This window comes from Petaurus breviceps, unplaced genomic scaffold, assembly GCF_028583685.1.
Source record: "Petaurus breviceps papuanus isolate PSGF00001 unplaced genomic scaffold, PetGlider_PUasm1.0 90845, whole genome shotgun sequence".
Classification (NCBI taxonomy): Eukaryota; Metazoa; Chordata; class Mammalia; order Diprotodontia; family Petauridae; genus Petaurus; species Petaurus breviceps.
The window spans coordinates 26,273,380-26,285,692 of record NW_027187359.1 but is presented as its reverse complement, the minus strand read 5'-3'; the positions used below and the strand labels follow the sequence as shown (position 1 = coordinate 26,285,692).

Here is a 12,313-nt window from a genome sequence, read left to right as displayed (position 1 = left end):
GTTCTTTCATAAAAGTCAGCACCCTGAATTTCAGAGAAAATACAAACAAATTACAAGCAGAAAAAATGCAGACAGAGAAAATAATATAAATCAAAAGACAGGGGTTCTAGCTGTCTGACCAAAGCTATACATACTATTACCAGAGAGAGAAGCACCAACATCTAGGTTTTCAAAGCCGGGGGCTCCTTAACAGCCACCCAGAGTCTCTCTGGCTACATCACTCGAACATTTTCCCCATAAACCTCACCTCAGAGTATATATACCTTTCTTCTGGGCCAGAGGGCACCACAATCCTAGTGACCTACTACTTAATTACAAAGTAACAAAAGGTGTGGGCCTTCCTGACAAACAAACCTCCCATAGTCAAGCTTCTCTTGTTGGGCTCCACGTGAGGCCTATTAATGGGCAGGGAAGATCTTCAACTCTCATTAACATTACACATAGCTATAGGAGATTCTACAGTTAATCAATTTAATTCAGTTAAATAAACTTAAGACTCAATATATGCAAGGTACAATGCTACATATGCTTGGATTAAAACACGACAGTACTTGTCCTCAAGAAGTTTACTATTTATCAGTGGTTAAGATGAACAAAAATAGGTATAACAATGACAGTTCTTTATGGTTTAAAAGAATTTTCCTCACAACAACCTTGAAGATGTCATAATCATTACAATGATCCCTGTTGTAGAAATCAGGAAATGAGAGCTAAGAAAAAATGGTTTGCCCAAAGTCACACAGCTAGCAAGTATCCTAGCCAGGATACTAAGTAGGTCATCTGACTCTAAATGTTATTTTTGTCCCACAACATCACAAGAATACATATAATAATGGTGTAAGAGAGGTCATTGACTGACAAACGAGAGACTTAAGGAGAGAAAATCAAGGAAAGCTTAATTTCGTGATATAGGTGGCACTTGCACCTAACCTTCAGGAAAAAAAAAAGCTTAACAAGTGTAGGGAGGTATGGGGGATATAAACTTCAGGGACTGGGGATAGTGATCATGAATATGGAAGAAAAAAAAACTCAGGGAAAAACTATGTTCCAGTTTAAATGGAAGATAAGAGAACATGACATGAAGAGGAATAACATGAAATAAAGCCAAAAAGGTGGCTGATGCCACATCATGAGAGCCTTGGATGCCTGATTAAAGAGTTTCTTTTTCATCCTGCAGACAATGGAAAAGTCAGAAAAGTATTTATTCAATTTGTACATTAGGAAGATAATTTTAATAGCAGTGTAAAGTATGAACCGGATTACTAGAATATTACTTTATACCCATCACATATTTAATTAAAACAGAAAAAGAGAGAATGGTTAGGAAAATACTGTACAAGTCCAAGTGATAGGTACTGAGAAGCAAAACCAGGCAAGAAGAAAAGGAGGGTATGGATGCAAAATTTTGAGGCAGAATTAATACTAAGTGAATTATAAGGGGGGAAGGAATGAGGGGTAAATAAATAATAATCAAAGGTAGAATGGAAAACAAAATATAATTACTAAGGATTCCACACAGACTTGACATTTCAATAATATTCAAACTGTGAAACTATGAAAACCAAATTCATAGCTACTGCAAAATTTCCTATCAGATTAAACCCAAATAATCTGTTTATTTTTGAATGCAAAAGCACAAAAAGAATATTTAGATATTTTTGGGAATGCCTGAAATTTACCTTTAAGGCAGTTGCAGCTTTCTTCCATTCTGGTGCTAACCTCTGGCAATGGCCACACCTTTATGGAAGGGAGAGAAGATAGGGTAGAAGGTTAGGGAAACCAAATGCCAATGATTAAATTATTTAAATCTCTACTTATAATCACAGAAACAAATTAAGACTTTTAGGAATTTTTGGTTAACACTTCAATTAAAAAAAATGCTAAATTCTGTCTAAATGGTTTGAATAAGCATCAAAGAACTAGAAATCTGAACTGCAGAGAAGAAACTCCATATCTCAGGCTAGTATTTTATAACTAGTAGGTTTTTGGGGTTTGGGGAGAATAAGTGAGGATTAAACTTTTAAAAGTTAATTTACATTAGTCAAATAATATTTGAAACAGAAAAATATGTGATGTTCACCTGAAACATAAGTAGTAATTTCTTTTTTTTAATTAACTAAATTGATTTATTTACTTTTAGTTTACAATATTCAGTTCCACAGTCCCTTGAGTTTCAAATTTTCTCCTCCCTCCCTCTTCCCTTTATGGTGGCATGCACTTGAATATAGGATCTACAAATATCTTCACATTAATCATTAGTTAAGTTGTAAAGAAGGATTATAACTGATGGAATGATCAGTAGGAAAGAGGAAACAAAACAAGAAAAAGAAAGACAGCAAGTAGTTTGTTTCAATCTACATTCAGACTCCGCATCTCTTTCTCTGGATGTGGATATATAAGCAATAATTTCAGAAGTTATAAATGTAAAAAAATCAAACCTCAGACCAGAAACATGTATAATGTAATCTGACTCACTTGTGTTCTTCAATCCTAATCTTTCAGTTATTTGCAATCACTGACCCAGACATACAAGGTTATACTTTATTGATGAGCACAACGCTAATCTAAAATCCTAAATATCTAAAGATATCTTGGGTTGAGGCTTTATGTATTTACAAATAATATACTTTTGCTATATAGTCACATTAGGGGTCAGATTTTTACAAAATTATGTGTGATTTATGTAAACACCTTTGTCCAAACAGGATCACTGTATCTAGCTGTTAGATTCTATCATTTGTGCACATAAAGATGTTATAATGTACAATGTATGTAAATAGTAAAACCTCTAGCTTGACAGTTATTCAAATGTCTCTTAACATATGCTTTGTGAATAAAATGGCAGATTAGCTTACATTATATTATTATAATGGCAGATTAGTTTAACAATACTATTATAAAGACAGCTTGGCAGAGTGGTTAGTCATAGGCTCAGATTTTAGGGTCTCTGTTCAAATCCCACCTCCGGAACATAAAGCATAATAGCTATGTGATTCTTAACTTCTAGAAAAGTAAATTTCTTAACTTCTATTTGCCTCCAGCACTAAGACTTTTATACAGTCATAAATGACTCCACGGAGGAATTCTTACACAAATAGTTCCTTTAAAGGTGAAATCACAGAGCCTCCTAAATTTGTCTAAAATAATATTCCTTCTGTAGCACTGAAGTTCCTTTCTCATATATTACTACAGAGTTTTAATGTTAAGTCATTTATTAAAATACACATTCTTCAAAAGGGCAATCCATGTACATTATATGTAACTATTAACCAAGTTGTTTTAATTCATTAAATAAAATCAGTTTATATGAGTATTTCAGTTGATGTCTATAGTTTCCATCCTTCCAAATTTTTATTACACAAGTTCCTTAAAAAGCAATTTTTAATGTTTCCATTGATAAATATTAAAAACCTGAGATTTTTACTTTTAAATTCACTGATATTTTCTTTTATAATACATTCCAAAAGACCCCTTTACAAAGTATATCCCACCCCTCAAAAAGTTCAATTATCAACTAGTATGGTGTTATACTAAAATGGACACATGTAACCAGAGTTTGTTAGCAAAAGCTTTTTTTTCTTTCTTCATTTAGACTGATGATTTCATTTATACAGAACACTTCTTGGTAAAGAAACTCCTACTATTGGATATTTGCAGCTGTTTCCAATTTAGAGAATTACCCGGGGACAATGAGAGGTTAAGAGATTTGCCTTTGGACTCATAACATATATTAGAAATGGAATTTTAATATAGATCTTCCCAACTCTGAGGCTAGTTCTCTATCCACTGCACTGCTGAAGACAAGCTTTTAATTAAATGTTTTCTGCCTCCCTTCGAGAGGTTGTTTTAGGTAAATTATTTTTATCTAAAATAAAAACCTTCATTTCCAGTTACTTTCAACTCACACCAACCACATATTAAGATGAAAAAAAGCAACTAGAAAGTGTATTTTAGTAAACAATTTCCTTAAATAGAAAAAAAAAATTCTTGATTTTATTTTGTCCATAAACATTCGGCCATAATGAATGCAGTTATTATAAATTTTTATGCAACATAGTTCAAGTTTCTCATCATAACATCAAAGTATTTCCCAATTGTTGGTTTTTAAAAAAAACTTCCTCTAAAATAAACACTCATTTTTACTACTTTTTCTTTGTATTGTTCTCCAGTATCTTTAACCATTTAATTACTTTACTCAGTTTCCCCAAATACCTTCCATTAGTTTCTCCTTAGGTAAGAAACCAAATAATCCTACATCAATTTTCTTTTATTGGACTAATAAGTTTCTCAAGTTTATACTTGAGTACATATCAACACTTTGATATCATAGTGCTTACAACTACAATATAAATACTTACCAAGGAGCATAGAATTCTATAAGCCACAAATTGTTACTTTGAATAACTTCTCGGTTGAAATTGGAAGGAGTCAGTTCTATCACATCATCACTAGAGGAATATAAGCTACTCACACCCACAATTAAGGCACAGCTTATCAGTCCTACAACAAAAACACAAGCATACCATCAAAAAGGTGTGGAGGGATTAATCTTCTACTTCCCATTCCCCCCAGTATTGGCTCCACACAGTTAGAAGATCCCTGCCTGCTTACTTCTAGAACAACCCTGCAAGGATTTTTCATAAACACACACTACAAAAGGCAATTTTACAGGTATGTTACAGGCTAAATTGGTTCCTGACTTATCTTAGGGACCAATGTCACATCACCATTTATAAAGATCTTTATAGCAAAAGACTACAATACTAAACAACTGGCTTCAAAGCCCTTTTAGATATTCAATTCAGAAGCTAAGGTGGCTCTATATACCATTTCCTTCTGTGCAAATTATTGAATAATTTACAGTTTGTGCTCGTGTTATCTCATTTGATCCTTATCATAAAATAAGAAGAGAAAATCAAGGCCAAGAAAGGTTATGACACTCAACTAGTAAATGGAAAAGCCAAGCTAAAAATTCAGGTCTTCTGGCTCCTGCCTGATTCTGAGCTTTCCATTACATGATGCTGCCTTTAGTATGAGAAAGTGAATGGTACAAATGGAGAGTATTTACATGGGAAGAGAAAAAAATTATAATAAAGATAATAGTATAATATATATATATATATATATATAACGAGAAAGTGGAGAGAATAGAGAGCTTACAATTCTATGACTTTAGTAGTGAAAAAGAAACAATTGGATAACTTGAGGGGATAGTGTGTCAACTGAAGGTTTTTAAAGAATGAAGTAAATCTTACCACTGACACTGGCAGCAGGAAAGAGTTGGTGAAAGATAATCCACAAGAAAAAATATATATAGTATAATAATAATAATAACAGCTACCATTATATAGGTCTGCAAAGCACTTTACAAAATTATCACATTTTAATCCTCATGACAACTCTGGGAGATAGTTGCTATTATTATCCCCATGTTACAGATGAGTAAAGTCAGACAGACAGAGGTTAAGTAATTTGCCCAGACTCACACAGTTAAAATCTTGAGGTCTAAGTTGAACTCGGGTCTTCCTGACTACAACATTGTCTACACCCTGCTATCTACCTAGCTCCTTCCATTCCTCTAATCAGGTTCATTCTCTACCCTTAGAATGCCTTCCTTCCAACTCTCTCAACAAAAATATTAAGGTACAATGCTAGGCATTAGTGGTATAAAGAAGTAGTCTCTCTGTCTTCTAGGTGCTTGCACCAAGAATTAGAGTACAAAAAAACCTCAAAAAACAAAAACAAAAAGAGTCTAAAGAAAACACCAAACAACTTGGGGGAGGAGGTTGGAGAGAAATCAAGGAAAGCTTCAAACTAGGAAGCAGCAACTGACTTGAAGAATTCTGAACATAGATGAGGCAATGCATTCCAGGTATTGGAATGGACTGAGAATGAATAGATGTGAGAGACTGAGTGTAAAGTTAGAGTAATAGCTAATTTGCCAATATGACTGGAATGCAAAGCAAGTGAAGGGTAGTAGTATAAAATAAGTCTGGAAAGGAGGATGGGGACAAGATATTAAGAGCCTTAAACACTAGGGTGAGGCATTTCTATTTGATCCGGTAGGCAGTGGGGGTGGATGTCATGGGTGATTTTGAGCAGGGGAAGTGACACGTTAGAAATATTGTTGGCTGTGCAGAAGACATTGGAGAGGAAAGACTAGAAGCAGGGAAACAAATAGCATATTACAGTAGTAGAGGACAATGATGATGAGAATTGGAACTTTGGGAGTCAAGAGAAGGGAAATTGATGCAGATGAGAGAGAAGTCATGGAGGTAGAATCAAAAAGATTGGCAATGTGATAATCAGAGATTGGATGCGAGGGAGAAAGCATAGTTAAGGATAACTCTGAGATGACTGGAAGAATGACAGTACCTTCAACAGAAACAGGGAAGAGCTTGGAAGAAGGATGAGTTTAGACGGGAAGAAGATGAGTTCTACTTCTGACACCTTGAGGCAGAGATGTCTACAGGACATCCCAGAAGAGATAACTGATCAGCTGAAGAACTGTGGATGAAATCCAGCACAAGGATTAGCAAACAGATATGTAGATTTGAGAGTCATATACATAGGAATTATCTGAGAGAAGACAGGGACCTGAGAGAAGACAGGGACCCAGGAAACACTTAAGAGGCAAGAGTTAGATGACGATCCAACAAAGTATATATAGTTAGACAGGAAGACAACCAAAGAAAGTGTCCAAAAAGGGTAAGACAACAGTATATAAAAGCTCTAGAGAGGTCAGAGTGTGTAAGGATTAAAAGACCATCGGATTAAGCAATTAAAAGATCATTTCAGTAGAGTAGTGGGGACCAGAAGTCAGACCAGTAGGGACTGAAGACTAGGTAATGAGAAAGTGGAGAGAATAGAGAGCTTACAATTCTATGACTTTAGTAGTGAAAAAGAAACATATAGGATAACTTGAGGGGATAGTGTGTCAACTGAAGGTTTTTAAAGAATGAAGTAAATCTGACCACTGACACTGGAAGCAGGAAAGAGTTGGTGAAAGATAATCCACAAGAAAAATTCTTGGAGAAGGTACTTAGGAGTCAGGGAAAGGGGTTGGCCCCTCTTTCTCCAAGACAGGAATAGAAAATAGGTAAAGATGTAGAGGGGTTTTGAGGTATGAAATACGAAAGAGTTGCCTTTCCTTTTCTGCGCTGCTGCTGCAGCCATGAGTGTGCTCAGGCTTCAGAAGAGGCTTGCCTCTAGTGTCTAGTGTCTATGTGGAAAGAAGGTATGGCTTGACCCCAATGAGACCAATGAAACTGCCAATACCAATTCCCGCCAGCAGATCTGGAAGCTGATCAAAGATGGGCTTATCATCCAGAAGCCCATTACTGTGCACTCTCGTGCCAGATGCCAAAAAAATACTCTGGCTCGAAGGAAGGGCAGGCACATGGGTATTGGTAAGAGAAAGGGTACTGCCAATGCTCGTATGCCTGAGAAGGTGACCTGGATGAGGCGAATGAGGATTCTTCGCCGTCTGCTTTGAAGATATCGTGAATCCAAAAAGATTGACCACCACATGTACCACAGCCTGTACTTGAAGGTGAAGGGAAATGTGTTCAAGAACAAACGAATCCTGATGGAGCACATTCATAAACTAAAGGCAGACAAGGCCTGGAAGAAGCTCTTGGCTGACCAGGCTGAAGCTCGAAGGTCTAAGACTAAAGAAGCAGGAAAGCATCGGGAAGAGCGTCTGCAGGCTAAGAAAGAGGAGATCATCAAGACTTTGTCCAAAGAGGAGGAGACTAAAAAATGATCCTCCCCTATCTCCTCTGTACATAGTACCCTTCCATTTGGCATATGCAATAAAAATGGACAACTGTCAAAGAAAAAAAATACAAAAGAGTTCACAGCATGTGTTCACATTTCCTTAATAAAGGTATCCTCTTGAAGTCTACCTCAAATGCCATTTTTTTCATGAAACCTTTGTTTTTCATCTCTTCAATATACTTGTACAGTACTGTGATCTTTGAACTTTATCCCAACTAGGCTGTTTTCCAAGGATTTATATATAAAGTCTGATGTTTACAAAGTCAATGCCTGAGAACAGTTTTTCTTAATTCTATCTCAGCACTAGCTTAAAGCTGCTTCTTCTCAAACTATCACTAAAATATATCAAGCTCCTGAGATAAATATACCCCAAAGCAAGATGTGCTTTATATATAAACCTCTTTGGACTCCTGTTCTATTTTCAAGCTACATGTAAGCTTAATCATCTACTATGTGGATTAGAAGCCACGGTGACATACATATCCCCATTCAAAGAATATCTCTAGGCTTAAGTAGGTGGTAGAAAACTGAAGGTCTTCTCACCACTCTTGCCCTTAGGAGTAAATTTTTACAATGCATATGGACTATCCTTCTGAAGGTGCCCCACACACTAGCCTTTCTAGTCAATGATGACACTAATGACGTAATTTCAAGAGAGTAGCTATTTTAGCTTCAGTAGATGGTATTTTTCTGATTCCTCTGTTTTTTTTTTTTTTCCGGAGGGGCAATTGGGGTTAAGTAACTTGCCCAAGGTCACAAGGCTAGTTTTTTGGTGTGTGTTAAGTGTCTGAGGCCTCATTTGAACTCAGGTCCTACTGACTCCAGGGCCAGTGCTCTATTCACTGCACCACCTAGCCGCCCCCTTGTGATTCCTCTTTCAAATGAGGTTCCCTACATTCTTAACTAATGGGGTTTACACTAACTTAAAAGGTGTTATGTAAGACATATTAGAAACTACACAAGGCCTTCTAGCCAAGATCACTGTCTGAATGGCATCTCACCAGCTTATATACACCTACTTTCACAAAAACTGAAATTCATACCAGACTGAATAATGAATCCAATAATAAAACTATAACAAATGGCTTCTTCTTCTACACAAAATGTCAACCATAAGAATACGAAAAGAGGCTGCCAATAAAGCCAAGACCAGTACCAGTACAGATAAAGATAAACAAGTTGGTAGCTTTATGTTGCAATCAGAAACACGTGTAGGGGACAAGTCTGTGTCTAGAGGTAGCAACAGCTGCCCCTTACCCCTGAAAATCCCAGGGTGAAGACCCTGTTAGTTGAAGCAGTGTTAAAACCACAACAGTCCAGGTGGGCAGTCTCCAAGTTCCCTAGCACTTTGTTCCAAAATGCTAGATGACCCTAAAGAGTCAATCCTACGAATCTCAAGACTCAGAGGGTCCCAGAAGGTGGAGGCTAGTGCAAGTAATCCCAATGACTTAGGGAGAGATAAAGCAGAGGCAAAGTCCAAGCCTAGATCAAAACCCAAGTTAAGGAACTACAACTAGAAAGATGGTAAGATGTACAAAAAGGACAATAACTATAACAACGGCAAGCATAAAGTCAAAGGAAAAAATGGATTTTCTACAAGCACTACATGAATACTTAGAAAAAGTGAAATAAAAGCTCTGGGGAAAGAAATGGAAGGAGAATAAATAGCTTAGAAAATGATGTGGTAAACCTTATCCAAGAAATAGACTGCCTGAAAACTAGAACAGACAGAAATCAATGACTCTATGACACAGCCAAAAATATTAGGACAAAATCAAGACTGAAAAAATTTAAAAAGGCAAAATATCTGACGCCAAAGACAACTAATAATTTAAGAATCATTAGATTCTCTGAAAACAATGATTTAAAAAACATCTGGCCACTGAATTTCAAGAAGTCATAAATGAAAACTACCCAGATCTATTAGAACCAGTAGGTAAAAATGAAGATTCAAAGAAATCATTTCATAGCCTCAAAACACAAATAGCAAAGTCCCAGAACCACCATAGCCCAAATCAAGAGCTCCCATGTCAAAGCAAAAAAGACTTCAAGTCTAGTTCCGAGCAAACCAGTCAAGATCACACTGAGATCTTAAGGGTACTACAAAAGACAAAACATAAAAGCTTATGATCAAGAATAATTTGCCCTGTGAATCTAAATATAATCCTCTAGAGGAAAAAGTGGATCTTTAAAGGATGCTCAATCACTCTGCTGAAAAGACCAAAAGGTAAATTTATTTGAGCAATTGGAAGAGGCTGTTTGATGATGAAGGGAAGAATTAAGTGTTCCTCCAGTCTTAATATTTTCAAAGGTAATTAAGGAAGTTAAACAAGAAAAACAGTATTTGGGGGTAAACTGGTTCTGTTTTGAAGGCTTTAAAGGGGCAAGAGAATAAAAGATAAAAAGAATACACTAGTGTGGAGAGGAAGAGAGGTGGTATAATTTGCTGGTTCTCAAAACTGGAGAATATATAAAAATGGAGGAGGCAAGGCAGGTATCAGAAGAACCTCACTCTTAACTGAAAAGGAGAAAGTTGAACCCACACACAGTATGGTGTAAAAACAGAATACAAACAGGAATAAGAAGGTGGAATAAAAAGGGAAAATTGAACCAGGGAATAAATAACAAGTAAAGCAAACTTTCTGATTCTGAAGATGTAGTTAAAAGTGGGAAAAGATCTGGAACTTAAGGGAATACCTATCAATGACTGAACAATTTATGATATATGAATTTATTGTGCCATAAATGAGGACAAAAGATACTTAGAGAATCCCAGGTATTATGAACTAATAAAGAGTTCAAATGAGCAGAAACAGAGGAACAGATTACACAAATACAACAATGTTGCAAAAGAACAACTGTTAGACAAAGCATTCAGATCAATTTAAGGACCAACCATCCCTCCCCAGAGGATTTATGAAGTATGTTATTCACTTCCTGAAAAAGTGATGCTGAAAGAGACATACATTTTTGTACATGGTCACTGTTGGATTCCTTTTCCTTGACCATGTCTGTTACAAATGCTTTTCCTTCTTTCTCTCTTTTTTAAAATGAGGGAACCAGGATTTGGCAGACTAGAAAGGGTGGTAAGGCCAATGAAATATTTTTTTTGATAGAATAGTTTTGCAAGTAATGTGTAATTTACTATACTTTTAAAAAAGCTAGTGGAATGGAGAATCACAGTTGCATATTCAATCTTTTTTTGTGTTTTATTACATATATAAAAGTTTTTTGGTATCTAAGTTCAGAATAAAAAAAATATTAAAAGGTTATATAAGAGAGAATTTATGTATTCCTGAACCTTAACTTCAGGCTCCCAGACAAAAGAATCCCACATATCTCCATAGAAGATGACAAAATAGGTTAATTTCTAAACTATACTATTTCTAAATTTATTTTTATCCTTCTATTCACTGATGAATGCCATCAGTAATATCTCAATTATCTAAATGTCTAAAATCTATGTGAGCAGATGATTTGGCATCTGTAACTTCTATTTCTCTACTGCATGCAGGGATGTCACTAAACTGCCTAACTGAAGTTAAGTTCCACACTGCTAATAAGTGTGAATTCTAAAACCATATATATTTTGATGATTGCTTATCTAGAAACCTAGATATTCAAGGAAATTTACTAAATAAGCTAAATTAATACAGAAGTTATCTCTTCAGTTGAATGGAATGGGAATCAGAGAATCCGAGTTTAAACCCAGGATCTACTACTTAATTACATTTGTGAGACACTGGACAAGTCATTTAACCTTTATGGGTCTCAGTTTCCTGAATTGTAAATGATGGAGTTGGGTCTATGATCTCTATGATCTTCCATCTCCAGTCAGCAAGTATTTATTAAGGCAATTCCTATGTACTAGGTAGTGTTACAATCTAGGGATATAAATGGGGAAAAAGCACCCCTGATAGGACAGGTACAGAACAGAAACATTACACCTATCATTCACATTGTGCCACACAAAACTCTCATAGTAGTATTATGTGGGATGTGGTACCCCCAACCCATTTTGTGCACCCATAAAAATTAAGCATAAACAAAATGAATCCACAGCAAATTCTTTTTCTTCCTATCTTATTCTTCCAAATACTTGGTGCAAGGAGGAATGAGTTCATTAACCCCTCTCCCAAGCCTAAGTGAGCGTACAAACAAGAGTTTGGTTCTCTCAGCCCAAAATAAGTGCGCTTTCACTCCTCCCCAATAAACACAAAAGAGCCTCCTCGTAAAGTCAGAAGGGGCCAGAATATTAAGGATCACCCTTACTGAGCCAGTCACAGCACAAGCTGAAATGTAAAGAAGCTTTCCCCACTCACCGTCATCCCAATTCAGAGTTCTCAAAGTTTAGCCCAGGAAAGGCCCCCCCCCCACCTCCATCATTTCCTCCCCTACAGGAAGAACCTCCTCCACCAGGATTCTTCACTGGTGGGTCCCACCCTTCTCCCCCAGGCCCAGTGCACACTCTCCCTCACACACTCACTCACACACACACACACACACACACACACACACACACACACACACACAC

General features: G+C 36.3%; 1 protein-coding gene and 1 pseudogene across 1 annotated transcript in view; one reads left to right on the top strand and one right to left on the bottom strand.

Annotated features, from left to right (window-relative positions):
- Window positions 1–12,313, bottom strand: part of PDIA6 (protein disulfide isomerase family A member 6) — a 40,032-nt gene that overhangs the window by 26,949 nt on the left and 770 nt on the right. The window contains exons 2-3 of the mRNA XM_069072254.1: window positions 4,359–4,500; window positions 1,680–1,737 (exon numbers count right to left, since the gene is read on the bottom strand). Coding sequence (XP_068928355.1) covers window positions 1,680–1,737; window positions 4,359–4,500 — 200 coding nt within the window. The remainder of the gene's footprint in view (window positions 1–1,679; window positions 1,738–4,358; window positions 4,501–12,313) is intronic.
- LOC138149231 (large ribosomal subunit protein eL19-like) lies at window positions 7,160–7,852 on the top strand (annotated as a pseudogene).